General features: G+C 39.9%; 3 protein-coding genes across 6 annotated transcripts; all 3 read right to left on the bottom strand.

The window, feature by feature from the left end:
* LOC115752700 (probable aquaporin PIP2-8) lies at window positions 1–6,827 on the bottom strand. The gene is made up of 5 exons (XM_030691003.1): window positions 6,778–6,827; window positions 1,237–1,535; window positions 570–865; window positions 330–470; window positions 1–165 (listed from the first exon to the last, which is right to left on the bottom strand). Exons 1-5 carry the CDS (start codon window positions 6,825–6,827, stop codon window positions 1–3), a joined length of 951 nt encoding a protein of 316 aa, XP_030546863.1.
* Window positions 6,828–7,894: 1,067 nt separating this feature from the next.
* LOC115752673 (COBW domain-containing protein 1) lies at window positions 7,895–12,341 on the bottom strand. The gene is made up of 10 exons (XM_030690961.2): window positions 11,969–12,341; window positions 11,263–11,328; window positions 10,907–11,087; window positions 10,476–10,672; window positions 9,992–10,042; window positions 9,812–9,903; window positions 9,295–9,413; window positions 8,683–8,774; window positions 8,469–8,573; window positions 7,895–8,226 (listed from the first exon to the last, which is right to left on the bottom strand). The coding sequence occupies exons 1-10, from the start codon at window positions 12,284–12,286 to the stop codon at window positions 8,089–8,091; spliced, it is 1,359 nt and encodes a 452-aa protein (XP_030546821.1). The 5' UTR covers window positions 12,287–12,341; the 3' UTR covers window positions 7,895–8,088.
* A 1,569-nt stretch (window positions 12,342–13,910) lies between these two features.
* LOC115752672 (protein TOPLESS) lies at window positions 13,911–22,194 on the bottom strand. Of its 4 annotated transcripts, none has more exons than XM_048273900.1 (26): window positions 22,015–22,194; window positions 21,387–21,519; window positions 21,057–21,236; window positions 20,859–20,972; window positions 20,619–20,777; window positions 20,028–20,205; window positions 19,804–19,933; window positions 19,573–19,685; window positions 19,240–19,402; window positions 18,976–19,085; window positions 18,817–18,886; window positions 18,655–18,728; window positions 18,452–18,547; window positions 18,265–18,360; window positions 18,020–18,147; window positions 17,687–17,921; window positions 17,442–17,603; window positions 17,266–17,361; window positions 16,977–17,123; window positions 16,216–16,326; window positions 15,881–16,060; window positions 15,619–15,747; window positions 15,443–15,538; window positions 14,859–15,047; window positions 14,616–14,782; window positions 13,911–14,377 (listed from the first exon to the last, which is right to left on the bottom strand). In XM_048273900.1, the coding sequence occupies exons 2-26, from the start codon at window positions 21,464–21,466 to the stop codon at window positions 14,167–14,169; spliced, it is 3,414 nt and encodes a 1,137-aa protein (XP_048129857.1). In that variant the 5' UTR covers window positions 21,467–21,519; window positions 22,015–22,194; the 3' UTR covers window positions 13,911–14,166. The 4 variants fall into 4 exon arrangements, with proteins under 4 accessions (XP_048129857.1, XP_030546820.1, XP_048129859.1 ...); XM_030690960.2 differs by having other exon boundaries at window positions 21,387–21,511; XM_048273902.1 differs by having other exon boundaries at window positions 19,573–19,628; window positions 21,387–21,511.
* Window positions 22,195–22,604: the final 410 nt, after the last annotated feature.

The raw sequence follows: 22,604 nt of genomic DNA, 5'->3' as shown, positions 1-22,604 counted from the left end.
CTACTGGGGTTGTGGTTGGGGTTGCTGCTGCTGGGCCTGGATACGTTGGTGGGGGTGGCGGTTGCGGAAGGATTTGAGGGCCTTGATGGCACCACCTCTGATGATGTACTGGTAGTACATTGCTGCTGCTAGTGCCCCGGCTAATGGTCCCATCCAGAAGATCCACTGCTCATGAACATCCACATTCACAAACATCAATCAATGCTAGTCTAAAATCAGAGGAACCAAAGTTCTGGCGGCCATAAATGCCAACGATTCGCATGTTTTAGCTAGCTCCTAATGTGTTATTAATGTAGCAAAAGCATGGTTTAAGGGGAGAGAAGCTTTACATAGTCGTCCCAGACTTTGTGGTTGTTGTAAATAACAGCAGCAGCAAAGCTCCTAGCCGGGTTGATCCCAGTGCCGGTGATGGGGATGGTGGCCAAGTGAATCATGAACACTGCAAAACCAATCGACAATGGTGCCAAAACCTGCACACCCAAATACATACCCATCTCATCAGAAAAGTTACTTCACTTGTCAAACGAACAGCTTTGCGAAGAGCATGGTTATTAGTAAGTAAATCATACAGGCACGTGAGAGTCACGGGCAAGCCTCTTTGGGTCAGTGGCTGCGAACACAGTGTAAACCAGCACGAAAGTGCCGATGATCTCAGCACCCAGAGCCGCGCCTATGCTGTAGCCCAGAGCCACCGAGTTGGTACCGCCTCCAAGCGAGTAGTAGTAGGGCTTCATCAATGCCTTCACCAACCCTACACCACAGATCGCGCCCAAGAACTGCGCGATCGCGTAACAAACTGCCCTGATCAAGCTCACCCTCTTCGCCAAAAGGAGCGCGAATGTCACCGCCGGGTTGATGTACCCACCTGTGTTGAAACAACAGAAACATTATAGAAAACAACTAAACCCCCGAAGACCCATCAACGTAAAATGCAAACTTTCATGAATTCTTGAGCTATCACTTGAAGTTACGTACTTTAAGATTAGCATGGAAGTGAAAGAAGGGTTGAAAACATGAGAGCCATACAAATACAACAGAAAGAACGCCGCAAGCCCCATCAACAAAAGATGCAAACTTCCATTCACGAAAAAAGAGCAAACTTTTGAGGACCAGAGCATGAAAAAACCCAACGGGACTGAACGAGAGCCATACACCTCAAACCCCATCAACAAAAGATGCAAACTTCGAAGAGTTCTCGAGCTACCATTCAAAAAAAAAAGGAGTCCTATAACGTACCCGATATGCCAGCAGTGCTGTAAAGGAGGATGAAGGTCATGCCACCGAAGGCCCAGGCGTTGACGAGGAGGCCGACGCCATCGCAAGGCCTGGTCTGCTTCTTTTGGCCAATGACAGTGGTGACCGTGACGTAGAGGAAGAGGAGAGCGGCCATGAACTCCGCAATGATGGCTCTGTAGAAGGACCAGAGCTTCAGCTCGGCCATGTCGACGAGAGGAACGAGGGTGTCCACGTAGTCCTTCCCATTGCGGTGGGTCTGCCGTTGCCCCGACATCTTCTTCGTTCTTCGAATAGGTCGGCTAACAGCAGCAACGACTAGAGCTCTGGTCTCAGGTCAATCTGGGATTGGGTGCGACCGCAGGGGGTGTCCTTTTTAAAGGGCGAGGAAGGAGGTGGAGACATGGCAGATTATGTAATAAGACGGGGGTAATTTCGGTACGGAGGTTTTTCATTTTTGTGTTATTATGTAAGAAAAGAAGAAAAGAGGGTACCAAGTTACCAATAATGCAAAGAATAGCGAGAACAGTAGCTAAGCAGAACATGCGTAATAATCTTGTTTCCACTTCTAAACTAGAGCATCCTCCGGAGAATAAGAACAAAAGATTATTTTAGCCAAGGGAAGGAAATTTTCAGTTCTAATAGATTTATATAATCTTATTTAAAGAAATATATCCAAGTGATAATATTCAAACAATAAGCCATAACTTCAAAATAGTAGATATTATTCTCTGGCTAAATAAAAAGAATATGTGGATACTATTACCAAATTACAAAACAAAAAAAGAAATCTCGATTAGTAAAAAAGGAATAGGAATGTAATTATCTTGTGTACTTTGAAATTCCTATTATCGTAGGATTCTGCACTCGAATAAGTCACATTTGTGGAGAAAGGTTTTTTAATCTCTGCTTCTTCGATTGTAAGAAGAAAAGAGCTATTGCTTATCGTCGAATCTTAGTTCGTATCTTACAATTTTAGACATACAATGCTAATTTTTTTTTTATTCAAATCTCGTGCATTGAAGCACGGGCATCCGAGCTTTCTTGTAGAAGAAAACAACCCCCAATCACTTTATGCTAGTTGGCTCTCGAGTGAATCTGGACTGCACAGCATCGTGTTTCCAAACTATTTCCCAACAATTATATAGAATTCTTTGGAAATATATGTCTTAACGCTAGTTATAATAACGCGTACAATATTCCAATGGTACAAGGAATTTCATTAATTTTCACTCAATTGGGAATTCCGATCATCGTAGCTATTCTCAAAATTTTATTTGCAATCAAGAAAAAATCGGGAGTTTTCAATCATTGCTGGTACTTGTTATTATTTGGATTGAAATAAAGTACCTTGCTATAAATTGACTTTTTATTTGTGTGAAATGATATTGGGTCAAGTGTCTTCTAGTCACGTGAATAGTCTTAATGAACCAATCATTGGAGCTATATTGGGAAAAATTTGTATAAAAATTGATCAAAATCATTTTTCTTTTTCATTTAGCTTTGACTCATGTGATCCAAATATTAACTTTGTAATGTTTATCCAACCAAAAAAAAAAACTTTGTAATGTTTTAGTTCCCTGCACATCTCAAATTTGGATCAATAGGATGAATTTTTTTTTCTTTACTAATTCGTCACTCTTATTTTGATTTTTTCTTTGCTTCATTTGTTTTATACGTAACATCTTAATTTTAGGTCACCGGAGAGTCCTTCTAGAGCAATTTGATTTGACCGAAAAGAATGAGAGCCATTTCATTGCACAATGATTTCGTTATTAATTGCAAAGCAAACGTTTCAAGTGTTGATTCATCTTTTAAATTAATAGCTGTATAATGGTATTGATGATTTTTTTTTCAATAAGTGATAATATATTTCTACTTCTGTTTATTTATATTTTGATATCCAATTTATTTTTTCTTTTTTTCACACTCAAGAAAATTGATTGTGTGGGCCGTCTTATGATTTTATCTCTCAATTTTAACTTACAATAAAAAAAAATAATAGAGAAAAAAAAAAGGGAAATACGAAGTTAAAATGTTGAAACCGGATGAGGAAGTCTTCCGGTTTCCACAAAACAATTGGGTGGATGACCATTGACCGGCCTATCGCCATTTTGCGGGGGACGGTCAGCCTAACCGCTTCCTTATGAAATCCTTCTCTATTAACTCCGAAAGGAACTCTCATCTTATTTTGAGATATTCAATTATTAAATATCAAGTGTCGAACTTGGATACTACACTTATCGCAGCAAGAAGAGGGAGGTATCTCCTCGTGTATTTATGATTTCTCAACCGATTACTTTAATTCCGATTCTATTTATCATGGGTGTCCAAACAGAATTTCAATCTCCTGTAATCCTACTTCTTTCCATGCATGTGGCATATATATGATCATATTGAGTCTTGCTGCTGAAGAAACGTTGATTAAGAAGGAAAGGGAAAGTTTAGAGGGAGTAGAAAATATTGGCTGGGTTGGCCCTCCAGGTCAGCGTGGTCCCCGTTCAATTAGGAAGCAACATGTGGAGCCACATCAGCATGCGGTCCCCGAAGACCTTTCCACACAAAACGTACAATTTTTCTCTTTCGTATTTAAGAAAGGGCGGTGCTATTTCCACTCCTATTTTAGCTAAAACACTCATATTTTCAATCGACTTACCAAAATGCCCTCATCTCTCTCTCTCTCTCTCTCTCTCTTCAATTTACTGTTTCTTTTCTTTTTTTATCAAGCTAATACATAAAATTGCCTTTATTTCTATTATGTCTCTCATTAGTTTCGCAATACAAATGCTCGCGCATCGGGATATCAATTTATCATATCTTATTATCATTTTGCCTAGAGAATATTATCAATTCTAATTTATGGTCTCGCATTTTCATTCATAAGAAATTTCTATTTATAACAACTTATGAACACACAATTAAGTGACTTTTTTTCCGAATAGTGTGAGTGACACTATATTTCGAAGTTGAAAATTGAATTTAATGTATGGTCTCACATTTACATTTAGGCTTCATTTATTTTGCAAAAAATGAACATTTTGAAAAATGTTATCTTAAAAATAATCGATTGTATCGTTTGAAATAATTAATCGACAGAAAATTCTTTCACTATCAACAATAATTTCATCTAAACATTTTAATATACAATGAAAATATATTTTTTCATTTATTTTCGTAAGTAATGCATGCAAGCCATCATTTTTTGGAAAATGTTTTTCAAATCATTTATTGTCCACGAAACAAATGGAGCCTTATTTCTCTTCCCTCCTCTTTTTAATTTTTTTCCCTGCAAAAAATAAAATAAAATAGAAGAGAGAGCTTGTTTCTCCCACTCGTGAATTCAAAATTTTGAGTCTCTCGTCTTCGCTCTCTGCGCTCCGGCGCTCGTAGTTCCTCCGGCGTTCGTCAAGCGACCATTCCCGGCGAAACACATGTCCTGTGCAGTGAGGGGGGAGAGGCAATGCCCAACAGGATGACCAGTCCTGTGTAGTAACGAGGAACTTTGTTCAATTAAAACGAATGAACATTTTTCCATGCCTTTCTTATTCTTTTACCTTGAGCCGCTTCTGGTTTTACATATCTGACCACTGTGAATGTTGACATGTCCTGTGATTAAGCTTTTCCGTGACAAGGGTATCGACCTCGTTGGATTCATCACTGATCAAGAACACTACACTAAGTACCCAACGTCTTATAAGGAGATTTTTGTTTGGACCGAATATGAGTTTCGTCATCGACAAAGCACAATGTATTGCGTGTCAAGTTCAACTTTGTTTGAGGCATTAAAACACATACCGCATATCGTCCTTTTCACCTTAAAATGGCTTCCTTACGGCCATATCCATAAAATTGGAAGGGCTCTTTCCGTTCTTGACATAACCATGTGCTTCGATGCTTCATTTATACTTCGTTCGGTATGCTTTTTACGTATTATGCATCAAGTGCAATGCGTATCTCTAGAAAAATTCGCGTAATTACACCCGCAAAGAATCGGGTCGACGAATGTCACTCTAGGATAACCACATGGTATGCAAATCAACCTGCAATCCTCACAATTCATGCGATTAAGTAGCGCAATGCGTCCGTACCGGATTTTGCATAATGGGAACTAGTTCCACATCCATGCTTCACCAATTCTTTCCTTAATATTGTTTGGGTGACTGTTACGTAACCGTATATTTTTTGCCACAAAAAATGAAAAAATAATTAATTAAAAATCATTGTGGGGTCCACTTTTTGAAGAATCCGTGGCTCATAACGTACTGTTATTCTCTCAACTCAATCACCTAAAAACTGTTATGCTCGTGTTGTGGGCCAATTTCTTGGGATCGAAACGCGTGGCAACTTAATCTTCTATGTATCCCGAGTGTTTAGAGAGAAGCTCTGAATACAAATGAGAGGTCATTAGAACTGTTGTTCAAATCTAGATCTGTTTGGCTAACAATGTATCTCCCTACCTATTAACTACCGAATCATGGGACATTTACCGCATCGCCCGTCCCCGAGAATATTGCAGAGAATTTAAGAAGACTCTAGAGAACAAGACACTTCAACTCTTGTGACACTTCCGGGCCATATGCGCAGTCACGAAAACCTTGGTTCCTGACACTAGCAAAAGTCCTTTGCATAATAACCCCTCTTTTCTCAATTCACACCTTTTTTTTCTGTTTAAAGAAAAGCCCATCTCTCACAGTTTGATGGAGAGAAAACATCATCATCTTCATCGATCCCCCCCTCCTCCCCCACTCTTCTCTCTCTCTACAAAACTGGGTTACAAGCTGGGCCGCACAGCCGGGCGGCAGAGCAGATCGGTCCTCTCCTACAGGCTCAGAAGATATTCACGTCCCTTACAGGCTCTTGCCGTCGTCTCTGTTTGAAAACGGTCGGTCCTTCTTCGGCTTAGATGTTCACTTCCCTTTGCCCCTGCCCAGACTGTGGAGCTTTTACTTTGGTCAGAACGCCTGTGGAGTTAAAAGGCAATTCTTTTTTCACCCACCAGCTCCCTAAAAAGGGATATAGCTTGTCGGAGGGAAAGTTGTTTTTCGAGTTATAGGTTTTTGATTGGCCATCCAATACTTAGAGATCAGCACGAGGTACGTTATCGACAAAACTAAAGAAAAAGTGGTTGGTCGGGATCCCAATGAACATGCTTAACTGTCGATTTTCCTTATCACTGGATTGTCCAAATCCATATGCTTGTGACTCCAAGCCAACGCGAAAATAGTTCGAGAGTGCTTGCGTATTTAACGTGCCACAATGTGATAGCCGAGAATGATAATTGTCTCCACCACCATTAATAACAAGTTAACATTTTTATTGGATTAGTAACCTGTAATTGCGATCAATGTGAAACAAGGAAACTTTTTGCTTCCTTTCCAGATTTTTACACCTAGAATTGTCTATAATATTAGCTAATATACCTTTTTAAAAATTTTGGAGGAAAAAATCATGAGTAAAACTTAGGAAGTAGCTGATAAGTGCACATGTTTCGGCTTGATTTGCTTAGGATTGTCGTCTCTAGATGCAAACTTAAACTCGGCATACGATAAACGAGCTCTATCATTCTCTATGGAAGCCAAAGCACTCAAGGCCATTGCTCCTAATGCAAACCAGTGTGCAGATCTTTCGGCCAAGAGGAAGAAGACGGACGTTAAGAATAACCTTATCTCTCTGCATTTCTTTTCCTTCTTGTTGTACCTAGGATAAGAGAAGCGAGAGCGAGAGAAGAATGAAGGCCGAACAATCTCTTGCCATATTCTTGATTATATTGTGGTATACATATACGAAACGTATACTGGGCAGCATTATTTCTTCTCTAGTCGTTTGGTGAACTAAACAATCAGACAAGATTACTCAACACAAGTCTTATTAGAAGAAATTCTCATCACCGTAAAGAAATTCATGAATTCTAATACGCCTAAACGACTATTACTTTGAACTAAATGAGTTGACTTCGCTTGTGTGTATACAATGGATGCCGAAGATTTGTATGCGACTCTTTACAGAGATCGGTTTCTAACAGAAAAAAATGGGAAAAAGGAATCGTCATGATAGATCACTCCTTACCATTGGAGTATCTTTTTTTCCTTATTTTATGCAGTGGAGTCTCCTTATGCAGTTGTAAGGCAGGGGTTGCAATGGAACTTTTGAATATGAATTTATAGGATCATATTTGATGTAATATTTTTATCATAAACTCACACTTTTCACTATAGTGTTTACATTTGAGTCAGTCATCTAAAATCGAGTGAGCTTTAATCATGTTTCCTCAATCTTAAAATGATGTCAAAACAGGTGAGCCTATGCCATTTTAAAATAGCTATTCTAGATTGCAAGAATTAGTTAGTAGCTGGCCATGAAGTCCAACACATCCGTGAGGCTTAGATCAGAGACACTGATCCGATTCTCAAAGCTAAATTCAATCTCAATTTATGACCCGTTAGCATATTAATGTCCTTTTGAACATGAAAAACTCTACACCGCCCATTTTCTTGCAGTTCAACTTTACTCAAAACTCCTTTAAAATATGACCTACAGGCTTAAGGTAAGAGAGAAAGTCATGGGCATTTCTTCAGTTTATCTTCCTAAGTGATGCATCAAGGATCGGCATGGCCTTGGCCGAGTGGTCGGACACATACCTCCAATCATGGAAGGGCGCAAATGAAGAAGAAAATGAATCATATAGAGACATTATAGTCGTTTTAAAAATCGCCGTCTTAGGTGGATTTTATCCGAGATACAGTCATGTTTGCGTTTTGACCTCCAAGCATGGCCTTCTATAGTTGCCCAAAATTCAAACTTTCTCAAAGCCGGAGGACATTTAACCGATAGTAATGGCCACCTACTGCAGTTTTCTTACAGTAAACATGACTTGAAACCCTTCTCTATCCCCTTTGCATCCAAATTTTTCCCAATGAACACTATCTTGTTCACTCTCGGTTCGTCTTGACCCCACGACCTGTCTGGTGAACCTTGGAAGATATCATGAACTCCCTGTACCCAAAGAACTTTCGATGGTTAAAACAGAGTTCAATAGCAAGCTCAGTTGCAAAAATAGCCTAACTAAAAAAGGATCAGTGCAATGATCTTTTCTAGGACTTCTTTATTATGGCAAGGCTCCACACATCTCCAGGAAAGAAAGGATTTAACCAAAATATACAGAGTATAAAACTCTAGTGAAAGGTAAAAATAGACAGGCAAGTTGAAACGGGGGCTTTCAGAAGTACAGAATTCACCTGGAATACAAATCTCTCATCCATGCCCTGTATAGAGAGAAGACCTTTCATCCGATAGATATCGTCGCTACGTTCCAACAACAACGTGCCAAGCCATATATTTGCCTGAAAACATAGAGAATGAACTCACTAATCATTAACAATTTGTCTAAAAACAGAAAAAAACTATCACTCTTGACCAAAATAATAGAGCTGTGGAGCTAGAATGAGGAACCTTCTCAAGATCTAAGCTCCCCTCAGAAACGATGCTGACAGAAGATACGCCAGGATCATGAGAGTGATCGTGCGCATGGTGGTGATGATGCTCTACTACATCAGTGAAAGATCGACATTAGTTCAATCTACATCTTACCTGTTGGATAAATAGCAATATATCCAGACACATACAAAAAATAGACAGGTCTTTAACTCTATGCCAACTGAAGCAGCAACCATTTTTAGTGACCTCAACAAGACAAGCATGCTCCTTCTCATGCAATTGGTTACGGTGGGAATGTCAGGCATTGGCATCTATCATGGTTATCTAACTGCATGATTGCAAAGAATGACCATCGTACTACTTGACAGTATGCCACAGATGTAGTCAGCATAATTTCCTATTTCATGTCCCCAGTAGGAATCACTCTCACATTCAGGGAAAATCTAACTGGCAAAAGTCATAGAATGACTAACACTTCGTTAAATATTCACACTGAGAAAACATTTAATTCTCAAAGGAGTCTATTAGCTCTTAGTTGACCAGAGCAAAATGAGAATTACCGACAATCAAGGCACAACCATCAGCAATTTAATTAACAGCGCTATCAATAAAACCACATGCACTCACCATGCTCGTGATCATGTTCGTGATGGTGGTGATGGTCGTGGTCGTGGTCGTGGTCATGTTTGTGGTCGTGGTCATGATGTTCTTCGTTTGCCTCTTCAGCATTGATAGCACTCTCGATTCTGGTGAGAACCCAAAACAGAAACAACAGTCAAGAATTGGATCTCAAGACATTAACGGACCGCATCCTTCATTCTACAACTTGGATTCCTCACTAAATTGTCAAGTAATGCAATCTTAATCAGGCCAGTGACACACACAATCAAATCCAAACTTTTATCCGGTCCAGCAAGCCTGCAGCTTAACTAATATTTCTAAATCAAAGTGTTGCCCTGGAACAGTGAAAAGGAAATTCAGGTATCTTCATAATTGATTTCTATGCCAATTAATCCAATTTGAATTTAAACAATGCTTCAAGTCATTTAGTGTCTTTCCCCTCAGTAAATGGCCGAAAAATAATGGTATTCAGTAACATGGAGACAAATCCATCCCAGCATAATTAAATACTGCCGACCATTACCTTTCCAAATCAAAGCCTCCAATACCAAGAACATAATCCAAGTCAACTTGCCCAAACTTTGTCCGCTTTAATTGAGCCATGTGATTTATGTTCTGTTCAGCACACAACAGGTCATCATCCTGTTAGATGCACCTAACAAAAAGATAGAAAACAACAAGCACATGGGAAGAGAGAGCCAACCTTTATACGCTGGACCAAAGAAGCAATTTCAGGTTCACCAACTAGATCAGTCTGCTCAACACCAACGATACAAACCCATTAGGCATTCAACCACAGCGGAACATACATTATTACTGGTTCAAGATCACTAGTACATTTTTATCTCCTCATGAGAAAGAGGCTAACAGCAAAAGGATGCTCTATTGCACAAGACTGGGATCGCAATAATTCAAGTAAGACCTGAAAATTAATAAAATCTGCAACCAAGTTAACCCAACTGATTTTAGAACCATTCAGACATGACAGAGATGGAAGCTCGTAAATGTTGTTGCACCCGAAGTTCAGATAGGAGAGAGAGTGAAGTTGAAAATCGACCCAAGTGGATGGATCTTCGAATGTCCATCATCAAAGTACACAAGCTTTCTTATCCTTAAAAGAAGCATAAAAGCTTTTTAAAAAATTAATTTGCCACACTAGTTTTTCTCAATCAAATTACATCAAGTACCTTGTTTACTATTATGCGGTCTGCATAGGCAATTTGTTCAACTGCCTCATTCACAACACCTTTTGGCTTAATGTCATCCAGGTGAAAATTAGCATGTTTGGCATCAACCAAAGTAACAACTCCATCCAATTTGACATCATTAAATATTTGGTCCTCAGCATAAAAAGTCTGGATTATTGGTGCTGGGTTTGCCAATCCTGCAATTGCCAAAAATGAAGATCATCAACTGTGATTGGTAGTTCTTTGGCCCCAAATAAAAAACAAGTATGATCAGTATAGTCCTACCAGCAAATGGATCAAACTTTTGATTTTAATGACAATAAGAAGCTACTGGAAATGGATCTTGCATGTTGGAAATAGACAGAAAATATGAATGCGAGAAGCCCACGTAAAAACCAGATCATTTATAGTTAACAAAAAGAAGTTCCTACCTGTAGTCTCTATCACGATATGATCAAATTTCCCTTTCTTCTTACTGACCAACTCAGAAACCATCCTCACAAGATCGCCCCTTACAGTGCAACAAAGACAGCCATTGTTAAGCATTACTATATCTTCAGCACCAGCAGCTTTTGCAGCAACTAATGAACCGTCTATGTCTACTGCACCATACTGCAAAACCCATATTGGAAAGGCAGGAAAAACAATGAATACGCTATCAAAGAAGATCACACTTCCGTGCAATGCAAAGACTTGCTTGGACTAAATTAAGTAGAAAGACTAAAAGTCAGAGAGGAAAGTCATGCAACAGTAAAAGCACGACACAACATTATAGTAAGCCTCATACCTCGTTCTCAATTACTGCAATGCGTTTTCCATGATCAGCTGTCAATATGTGGTTGAGCAGAGTTGTCTATTGACAAGGACAAGCACAAGTTTAACTAGTGAAATCTTTCAGAAAAGAAACAAGATGTATAAGAGAATCCACTATCGGCAAAGTGGTATAAAGGTCAGTTCTTGATAGTTAGGTAAAAAGAATGCAACTGTTGCGAACATTGAGTCGAAATCAATTGCACGATTCACAAACATTCACCATTAAGGATGCGTCATCCAGAAAGAAAATTCCAGGAGTTATTTTAAGTATGTAACTATGAGCTCGCGTGATCATTTTAAAACTCACAATTAAATTAATCACTTCCAGTGGTAACCTTTTAAGTAAAAAATGCTCTGTGTACTTAAAAAAACTAATTTAGACCATTACCTTGCTACATGGACATGGCACAAGTTGCCACTAAGGTGCAAAACCCCGAATATCAAAATTAACAAGCAGAAATATAAATTATCTCAATTAACCAAATCTGACAAACTGGTTAAAAGCCTCAGCTTCAAAACAAACACAGTAACAATGCATCGGGAAGAACCAAAAAAGCTGAAGCCAGGGAAAAGGTTGCAACTTTGTCCGTAATCTCTACAAATTTAAGAAATTTCATAGTAAGAAGGCATTCATTTCCACAACCTGCAACAGCAACAGACCCAAATGGGAAAGAACCCACCTTTCCAGAGCCCAGAAATCCAGTAATTATGGTGGCGGGAATCCGATTATCCGGCGGAATTTTCGTCAAGACATCGGCCTCATCGCTCTGCGGCACCGACGTTGCTGTGGCGGCCACCGTGAATTTGCGTGAGCTTGGAAAAGCGACTAGCCTGGAGCCAAACCGTGGCGTCCTAGAGCTCAAAGAACGGAGCTGGTGGCTCGTCTTGGCATTGACCCCGACGGGGAAGACGGTGCTGCGGAGGCTGTAGAGAGATTTCCGCGTGCAAGACTTGATGCCGAGGAAGGTGGTGGCTAAATCCATTGATAACGAAGCCATCTGCGGTGGTGGACAACGGAGTTGGGGTTGTGGAGTGAGAGAGATGGACGGAGGGTTTTATGTCAGCTTGAAGATTTTATGTACAGGTGTGGATGGTTGGTCGTCTATTGTGGGCTTAATTTATTTATTTTTTCATAATAATATCTGTCAATTGAAAAAAAAAAATTATTTTTTCCTAAATTATTAAAATAAAAAATTTCAAATTTTCATTTTCTCAAATAAAGATCTGAAATAGATCTATTTCAAATAAGAGCATGAAACGTCCCCATTATTATTATCTTTTTAATCGGAAAGCCCTCATTATTTCAAAGAAAGATAAAATGCCTAAAATATCCTTGGTTAGGTTCTCATTTGTAACAATGAGGATATTTCAATCCTTTTATTTAAACAAGTTTCATTTTGGGCCCTTATTTGAGAAATTGATGACATTTCAGGCTTTTATTTGGAATTTTTATTTATAGGAATAACGAAAAGGAAAGATTGAAAAATAAATAAACTCCTTGCTTAATCCTTTTTCTCAATGTTTTTCACTGATTCAAGTGAAAAACATCATAGGTTCCGACCAAAATAAAAATTTGTGAAAGACATCATAGGAATACGCTAACTGAAGTACAACATTATTTTAGACGTTCAGTGAAGTTAAATCCAATTATGTAATGGAAGGTTTTATCACTGGTAAAATTTGGGGAAAAACAGATTGTCATCTTTAGTCATTTTTGTATGAGCTTCTTGTTTTTAACACACCTCAAGCCTTTTGGAGTGTATGAAGGGAGTCGCTTTACAAATTGAATTGTATCCAACGGTTCAATCCACATCTGGCATATCTCATGCAAACAAAAATCAATAATCTCTAGAGAATGGGCAAAAAAATGCGCATTAGAACCAAGGAGCTGATGCAGACTGATCTACATGTTGCCGGCTGACCGGGCCGGTCCTGTATCTTTCTTTTCAGTTTCAAGTTTTTGACAGGTCCGGTGCGATGCTACGGAGGATTGAATTGTTACGTAGCATCTCAATGTACGGGTGACATTGTCGCAATAGCTTTCAAATAGTAAAGCCGAGTTGTTGGTCGCCAATAGAAGGCCGGTCGAACCTCATCGACAAATCTCAGCTTTCAGTCCTATTTGGAGTTCAATTCCGCCAATTCATGCTATTGCTTGACAATTACGGCGTACATCAATGATTCAGATGATGTAAAGTTAAAGTTGGGCATTTAAACGGACAGATTCAAATTTACCTCCAAGTAGACCATCTTTCTTTTTATCTCATAACTTGATTGTTCATCCCAGCCTCAGCCCGGTGTCGCTCGGCAAGGCTTTACAAAATGTTTGGGCGAACAATATTGTCGGAAGGTTCTATAACGCTACTTGGAGATACCAAATGGCATGTCTTTCCCTTCTCGACGATACAGACTCTCGTAAGAAACCGACACCGAGGTTCGATAACACTGCTTGGAGATACCCAAAGGGAAATCCTGCCCTTCTCAATGATTCAGATGAGTTCTCACTCACTCACCAGATAGATCGGTTGCATTAGTCCCATAGGAAACAGAGGTAGTCTTAAGTGAGAAATTGACCTTCATGAACAGCTAATATATCCTCGGGACATCATAATCTACACATCTAAATGTTAAGATTATGTAAAGTTGATTTGCAGGAGAATTTGCTTCTGTTCTCTTACATATTATTATATTGCCTTGCCCCAGGAGGATGGGCAGACAGTAACAGTACCAGAGAGAGACCGTAAAAAAATTTCCTGATAGATAAAAGCATAGGTTTGTTATGTCTACAACATGAAAAAACATGATAGCATAAAGCATACCTAGGTTCGCAATGGCAGTGCAAGCCAAACATTAAAAACAGACTTCTTAGGCTATAACATCATCTCTCTGCATGATCAGAGCCTGAAGGGCCAGCTGAAGAAGCTGAGACTCCACTTGCTGACCCATTCTCGACTGGCGGCGGCACGCCCCACTTACCGTGAGAGTCCAGGGGCTCGAAGACATTAACACCGCCATCTGATAGTCCCAACGCAAACTGATTTGGGTCTTGTGGATGCGCAGCAATCACCAGCGGATGCACGTTCGAGTTGCTGCATAGAACACACAGAACAATTGACCCAAGAAGGTATTTTATTGTTAAGTTACTTGAAGGGTTAAGCTGAAAGGATGATATAAGCAATAGTTCTATACAGAACATCTCATTTTAGATTTTTAATTTTCCACAGCCATAATGCTGAGCATTTAAAATTTAACATATCTGAAAATTGGGAAACCAGATTAGAAAGACATGCTATTAAGCATGTTGTACTTCATGTGTCTGGGCCACACCTGACAGTAGTAGGAAGATATGCCGGCGGATTAATGCGACACTGCATCCTGAGGTTTGCAGCATTGAAAACACAGATAGTGGCGTCAAAAAAACTCGCGTAGACAAGCTGGCTATCGCAAGAGAACGTCGCATGAGATATCAGGGCAGAAGATTCATGTGGAACCCACTGTAACATAGAAGAATCATCAGAAAAGCTAAGATCGACACAAATTTTGAAAAGGTTTGCTTGCAGAAAGACGCACCTGTTTCACGCATTCTAGTTTTGTTGCTTCATATACAGCAAGCTGAGTACCATGAACGACGAGGAAGTGCATTTGGTCCTGATGAAATTGCACTCGTGTATCTGACTGTGCTGCAGGTGTCCTTCCAGTCGGAATCTGCAAGTATGTGTTCTTTTGCTTTTCCCAGCCATCAGAACTCCATACGCATATCTGGAATTAGTAGGAACATTGTATAAGAGCACTATTCTCTGATAATTACCCCATGATACTGCAGTCAAACTCTATAAATCTCCTTTTACTAGCGCAATCTTATCTGAGCGAACTGCAGCAGTTCACAACAAAGTCCACCGGTCAAAAAAAATAAAAAAATGTAATGGTTTTGAACCACATACGATTACTGCCGGATATTAGGTACTGATCATCAATTTAAACACATGAGAGCAGATGAGTACAGCCAAATACAAAAAAAAGAATATCACTTAAACTTCTGTAAGGTGGGTGTCCTCGTCATCAATATGTATATACACAGACGACGCTCTGTGGAGTCTATCCTCAGAAACGCACTTTTGGGTGCAAAGTCATGATGACTACATGTATTTACTAACCTGAGCATCCGCGCCAGATGAAACTAACACATTCAGGGTATTGGAGAACGCAAGGCCAGTTATTCTTTTAGAATGGCCCTTGAGCTTGCTCTTAACCTGCAACAAATTTGTGCAGAGCATGAAAGGACAGCAATATCCTCATCAATAATGCACAACACGTTCTCAATGGAGTATACCTCATCCACACGGACATTGTATATCTGGACGGTGGAGTCGTCCATGCCTATGGCAAGGATATTGTTATCCTGAGGGTGGAAAGCAAGAAAGGTCGCTGCAGGTGGTGGTGGCATGAATGTTGCCATTGTCTGCATTTGACAAGAAAAAAGGGATGATGGAATACAGCACAACCGACCATGCATTAATTTAATGAAGGCTGCAGTAAAAAGAGGCTAAGCTATCCATGAGAATGCAAGTGCGTCGTTTGATTTCATTCGGTACCTTGAATGTCATCATATTGAACAGGGAAATTTTTCCTCCTGATGCCGACATGACATAAGAGTCATTCTTGGACAGAGCAAAGCAGGGAACTGCCTCCTCCGGATTAATTTTATTTACATCATTGGCCATTACAAGGCCACTTGATGGTTGCCATTGCTGAGGTGCCACACTGGCAGTAGCCTACAAGGAAGAAGAGTTCAGTAAGGAAAGGGATTATGGGAGCAAAACACATTGGCTCATCTCTTTAAAGATGAAATGTTTTATTGTTGAATATTCTTCTAATAAATATGTAACCAAATAGTATAATTGCTTATACTAAGAGATTATCACATTACCTTGACAGTTGAATTGCGGTCGTTGCGCTGCCATTTCCAGAGAAGATGAACTGCATTTGATGCTAAGGCCAAAATAGCACTCCCTGAGTTTGTATATATTAAGCGTGATATCTGCAATGATCCAAGTGAATGAGGATCAGTACCTCAATGGCAAGAAAGCTGGAAAACCACAATGGGTAAAAATGAAGTCTTCATTCTAAAGGAAAGGGTTGGCATACTAATTGCAGACAAGTTATAAAAGGCAACTCGATGCTTGTTTCTGTCGCCAAGTGACAGCAAAGAATGACAGAAAGCTCCGCAAATGAGAAGAATCAAGATTTACACGGTCCATTTAAACCAGGCACACCAATGAAAAATGCTACTAGATGGTATATTTTGCAAATAAGAACCGCCACAAAGTATCTTATTAAAAGATGTGAAAACCAACTTCTCACTATGGCGGTAACTCCTCTAAGTCAAGTATTACATGAAAAGGGGCTGACTTCACAGTTACAAAATCCATACCAGTAGCCTATACAAAAAACTAGACAGAAAAAAGCTTGGTTTTCCAACTTAACATCATGCTTATTTCCCCGTTTCACTATAGTAATTGAGTTATCAACTGTGGGCAAGTACGTATATTATATAATGGCTAACACTGCAGCAACTTTTACCACGTGTGGAAGCTGATAAGTTGAAAAGTCAAAAAGTGCAAAATAAAATGAAACAGATCAAAAATACGCATGATAATTAGCTAAGAAACCAGTGAACAAGGGCCGTACCTTGTTCGTTCTTTGGTTTTCAGGCAGCCTCAAGGATCTACACTGAGATGGTTCACTTATTTCAGTGACCTTCCAAAGTTTAGATTTTTCATTGCTTTCTTCAGCTATTCTGGTTTTCACATCCCCCAGAATTCGGGCATCCCCATTCTATCAACATTAAACAAACATGTTCATCACAACTGAAGAGGAAAGAAATTAACAATATGCATCAAATTGCACTAGCAGCAAAGTAAGGAAAGTCTATTTCAGTAATTTTTTCACATTATGAGTAAGCATAATGGTGACCAACCATTCCGGAAGTCACAACTACAGGAGCACCTCTATCTGCAAGTCCAGCACTGGTTGGAGCAGTGCCAGCAGTAGGTGTGATGGGGTTTACTTTTGGCTGCAAGGAAATACCGCACAGCTCAAGATTCAATTTATAACAAGGCAATGCCTAGGAAGATATCCATGAAAAATCAATACCTTCACCAGAGTTTCCGGTGCTCTTGATACATCATATGAAAAATTTTCAAAAGTGCGCAACAACCTCAGGCCATCAGAATTTGCCAATATTTTGATTCCATTTTCATTGATAGAAACAGCCAAGAGAGATCCATCCTTGTTGAAGCGGATACGTGGACTTGCCTAGATACAGGTAGGCTACAAAGTTAGAAAATTCAACAATATTAACAAGAAGAAATTAAGATCGAATTGATGTTGATACTGACTGTCAGGCCTCCCTCAGCATCAATAGTTGTTAAGAGATTAACATTGTCCATATCCCAAACTTTAATGGAAAAATCATCGCCAGCAGCCAAATAGCGATTTCTAGTTGTGTCAAACTGGATAACACCAAAAGAACGTTTCCTGAATCCTTGATATGTCCTCTTCACTGCCCCTTCACTTTCATTCCACTCGACAATAAATGATTCTCCATCTTTACTTGTCCCGCACGAAAAGAGCCTAAGACCAGAACCACATAGCAAGCACACTGTTGAGAAAAAGAAAAGAAAGGAAAACTGAAGCACTATAGCATCAAAGCGAAATGGCAAACTGTTTACCTTGTACCATCAGCACTATAAGCCATTGTTGTGCACCATCTCCCAGGGGCATCATAATCAACTCTAGACCCCATATTGTCATACAACCATGCTTTTATCTTTCCATCCAGTGCAGTCGAAAAGATAAACTGATATCATAAAAGTAACATAACATAAGGAAGATGGAAAAGCAGAATCTGATGCATGACAGAACTGAACCATTACGCAGCAATAGAAATACAGATGTAATGCAGGAAGCAAATAACCTGAATGTTCTCCTTAGAGTGAGGGCACACAGAATAAACAGGAGCCTCATGACCTTCAAACGTGTGCCGTTTTGCACCAGTAACTGCATCCCACACCTGCATTTTCAATTAAAAAATAAGAAATAAATTAAAAGAACAAGAAGCCTCCCCTGCTTTGGAAACTTCGTCATGTGAGATGATGGAAAACCTTGATTGTTTTGTCATCACCACAGGTTATAACACAGAGTTGCTTATTGGGTTGCGCAAATGCAAGATCATTCACTCCACCAACATGAGCATCGATCTGTACAGAATAATGAGGCTCATTTCTGAGGTTAGAAATAGTGAAAATACAGCAAAACTAGCTAAGTCAGTACTAGCAAGTGTAGACAGATTAAGGACTCTATGTACCTCTAGATGCTGCCGCACTTCATTATTTCCATGGAAAGAAAACAACTGCACAATGTGCAAAGAGTACGCGACTCCTGTTGAGGAAAGAGAAAAGCACATGAGCAGTGCTCCATTTACCCCTGAAAATACGTCTTCTTTTATTGGTCTATAGTTCCAACTTACCAAATAGCGAACCATCTGGGCCCCACATGATGCGATTTACAGATACACCAGGGTCTTTAACTAGAGCTGCCTGTACTTAGCACGAATTCGATTTTCACTTCTCAAATTATTCGAGCGTTGATAAAGTACTTACATGAACATCAGTTCAAAGCAACTTGCCTGCAGAGTCGTCGTACACAAGCTAAGATCCCAAACTTTAAAGTTCCTTGAAACAAGTCGCTCTCTGGAGACAACATCCCAAAGGCTAATATCACCCACGTTGGTGCCAACTGATATATTAGATCGAGAGAGTATAATGAGCAGTCAGTTGCCATTGATGGCAAAGCTAAAGGGTGCCAACTAAGATGTGAGCACAATAGAGTAAGAGTTAAACTGCACAATAGAGTAAGAGTTAAACTCTTTGAATGAATGAGTGAAGTATACCTAGAAGCAAAGTCTGCTGCACAGGATGAAAATCCATGCTCATTGGACATGAACCCTGATTTAAAGTCCGTCCTACTGCCTTTGGCAAGTCATCAGAAGTAAAAGCCTGTGCATGACCATGGCCAGGAAAAGTTACAGGGAGCACATTGACAGGCAGATTCACCTGCACAAGATACAGAAAAGAATGATTCTCACGTGCTTAATCAGGAGGCCATTATCAACTTAACAGCATTTAATAACTTCACTGCTACAAATAAACTTCCATATGGTCATGCCAAGAAGGAAAGCTTCATCAAGGACTAGATGAAAGACAAGTGAAAATCTAAAGCATACCTCATCAACAATTCCCAAGGGCCTCGTTCTTTTTGAAATAGGATCAGAAGCATCCCCTGAAGGGTAATCCACAGAAGGGTTAGTTGGGGGAGTCCGAGGATGCTTCAGAGTAGCTATACATGGCAACAGAAGGCCACCGTTGTTAAAGTACATTATTGCACTTGTTTGACATCTCAAAACTATTCTTACTAAGGGCGAAAAACGCAGTGACTATCCAATGCAATATCTGACCTGGGATAGATGGGCCACCAAGACCAATCACTCCTCCTCCAGGCATAGCTGGATGTGTCACAGTGGAAGGTGGATTGGACATCCAACCAGCAAGAGGCGTTGGAACTGCGGCAGAAGCGGGTTGAAAAGTCTGCACACATATTTAATGGAGCTCCATAATAAGGTGTAATTATGGATGTGAGAAGTAAGTCTAATGCCATCACAAAGATATTTGGATGACTTACCCCATGTGTTCCCAGAGGAGGAAAACCTCCAGCTTTTGGCAAGGGTCCTAGCAACGGGCTGTTTGCTGGAGATGGGGCCCGTGCACCGTTCGGCTGCCCACAAGTATGATCCACAAATAGAGTTTTTATATCTGGATTTGGTCTCGGAGCTTTACAAAGTTGGTGCTGCCAATTCAGGCTGAAATTATAGGAGGAAATCAGTTACCTATATTCCCAGCATAATTATATTCGACTGGAAGAGTAAAAGTGTGGTTCATGAGGACATCGCTTTTACAGCAAAAAGAAAAAATTTATCCTGACAAAGGGGCTGAGCGATAACCTACAGCTCTAATGAAGTTTAGTGAAGCGTTATCAGATGTCAATATCAAATTCCACTTCTGCGACTTTACTTTACCACAGGTACAAGTACCACACAAGAATTGATTTAACTAGTAATTCGGACCGCATTTCAAATTTCCTGAATCTTGGCAACAAAATAAATATGAGAAAACAGTAGTAGGAATAAAAATCTTTCTACGAGAATTCTAATCAAGGGCCCATAAAAGCTCTAAGGCCAATTCGTAGGCCAAGCATGGCGGAACAAAGAATCACCTTTGGTTTATGAGAGTGCGTAGTCTTGAGCTCTTGAGGTTTGGAAATTGCAACTTATCACGGAACAAGGGGTTTGCCTCAATAAGCTTCTTAAGCTCCACCAACATAATTGCTCTGGCAGACTTTGTATCTCCGTACTTAGACAATTGCTCATTTTCCCTGCAACAAGAGGAATTCAGTTTGAGCATATTTTCAGCAACTATGATACCGCTACCAGTGCACAACTAAATATTCTCATACCTGAAGTTCTCTAATGTCAGTAGCTGCGTTATTTCCCTAAAAAGTTCCTCATTAAAGGCGGAGAACACTTTAAGATCCTTTATTAAAATATCCACAGCTTTGGACCGATCTTGCCTGTCATCCAAACCAAAGAAATTTAACCACTCAACCATAGAAATGGCATAGAAAAGAAGATTAAGAGTAATCATAGAAGCCGACCTGTCCAACGCCTCGAGATACTTCTGCTTCCTTATCTCAAAAAAGATTTTCATCGAGTACCGATTGTCATCCACTTTCGTGAACCCAGAGAGGTACCTCTCAACCTCATCCCAATTCCCATTATGGACCTCATCCTCAAAATGCTTCATGTTAAAGAAGAACCCAGATTCCTGCTCAAGCCTATTTGCATAGGCAGGGAAAGAAAAAAGCATCATCGAATAATTGTTATATCTCCGACCAAAAAAATAATAATAATAATTGTTATATCATTATACAACGCTGCCCCTGGGATAATTCAAAATTGGAGCAAATTGATCACAATTAACCTACTTGTGAACGGTCTCTTTGAACTTTTCCTCATCGAGAAACTGTAAGATCAAAAACACCAGCTCTCTGCTGAGAGAAGACATCTTGACTGCCTCTCTGTTCCCCGGATCCAAATGCACGATTTTCACCTAAAAATTTTAAGATCTTGAGACACTGTTCAGTACGATCAACGACGACGACGACGACGACGAAAAGGTACTCGAACACAGAAACAGTCGGGTCTAAATTCTTCAAAAAAACCCACCCTCTATCGGACACGACACGAACTTAGGACCCACACAAACTCAGAACTGGGTCTCCACACACCCCATCTTCATCTTTCATTAATGACAACACCGACGAGAACTGAGTGGAGATCAAACTACGTGAAACTGGCGAAATCAAATTCAAAGATTTCAGTTTTCTCAGGATCGGGTAGAAAAGACATCAGCTTTAAAGCAGATGGGAATCAAAGATGCAAAAGGAGAGAAGGTGGGTAAAAATTATTTAACCGAATAAAGCAGTGTCGCAAAAAAAAAAAAAAAAAAACGACTTGAGAAAAAAGCTGAAGCCTTTATAAAAAGTCTCCAGAAATGAGCAGAATTATTCCAAAAGCACATACGAGATGGAAAGCTCGCAGAAACTCACTCACCTTGCGATTAACGACGGAGCAGAGATCGGTTCTTCAGAAGAGTCAGCCCGGTTGAATCCGGAGTGAGCAAGCTCTCTCTTCTCTCTTCTCTCTCTCTCTCTGAAAATGATGAGTGCTTTTGATCCTCTCACGCCTCTTTCTTCTTCATCGCTCGGCCTCTCTCTCTGTCTCTCTCTCTATAGCGATTCATATATAGGCGACATTTCACTTGCAGAGGAGCAATTGTTCAATAGGAAAGCGACGGAAACAAGCAGATGATAGGCACAATGGCATATCAAACAAGTTATCATTTGCGAGAATCGTTTATCATGATACGCACGTTGACTTATAAAACGTGGCAGGGGTTGCATGAGTTGAGGCTTAGCCGGCTTCCCTCCGTCGAGTTCATCGGCGCGGAAACTGAAGCTAACTTTAGTCGGGCGAGGATCCTTTACGTCCAGGTCTACAGTAAGATTCGTTGACCGTCCACTTAAACCCGCTCGAGCAGATCATTTTATGAAAGGAAGATATTGATGAAATTCCTCGTGTCATATAATCATAAAAAAAAAAATTGAGTCTATCATATCTCTAACGCTTCTCTATATGACTTT

Source organism: Rhodamnia argentea, chromosome 2 (genome assembly GCF_020921035.1).
Source record: "Rhodamnia argentea isolate NSW1041297 chromosome 2, ASM2092103v1, whole genome shotgun sequence".
NCBI classification, from domain to species: Eukaryota; Viridiplantae; Streptophyta; class Magnoliopsida; order Myrtales; family Myrtaceae; genus Rhodamnia; species Rhodamnia argentea.
The sequence above is the reverse complement of the archived record's forward strand: the minus strand, read 5'-3'. Positions and strand labels throughout refer to the sequence as shown.

Bases quoted from the DNA above. Each gene is read 5' to 3' on its own strand.
- LOC115752700 (XM_030691003.1), bottom strand. From the start codon at position 6,827: ATGGCCTTGAGTGCTTTGGCTTCCATAGAGAATGATAGAGCTCGTTTA. The intron at 471-569 runs GTATGATTTACT...TTGGGTGTGCAG, and splicing joins CCCGTGACTCTCACGTGCCT to GTTTTGGCACCATTGTCGAT. The intron at 166-329 runs GTAAAGCTTCTC...GTTCATGAGCAG, and splicing joins ACAAAGTCTGGGACGACTAT to TGGATCTTCTGGATGGGACC.
- LOC115752673 (XM_030690961.2), bottom strand. From the start codon at position 12,286: ATGGCTTCGTTATCAATGGATTTAGCCACCACCTTCCTCGGCATCAAG. The intron at 10,673-10,906 runs GTAGGAACTTCT...TGGCAATTGCAG, and splicing joins TATCGTGATAGAGACTACAG to GATTGGCAAACCCAGCACCA. The intron at 8,775-9,294 runs GTGAGTGCATGT...CTGATGTAGTAG, and splicing joins CGAACATGATCACGAGCATG to AGCATCATCACCACCATGCG.
- LOC115752672 (XM_048273900.1), bottom strand. From the start codon at position 21,466: ATGTCTTCTCTCAGCAGAGAGCTGGTGTTTTTGATCTTACAGTTTCTC. The intron at 21,237-21,386 runs GTAGGTTAATTG...CTATGCAAATAG, and splicing joins TTCAAAGAGACCGTTCACAA to GCTTGAGCAGGAATCTGGGT. The intron at 20,206-20,618 runs GTGATTCTTTGT...CTATAATTTCAG, and splicing joins CGCACTCTCATAAACCAAAG to CCTGAATTGGCAGCACCAAC.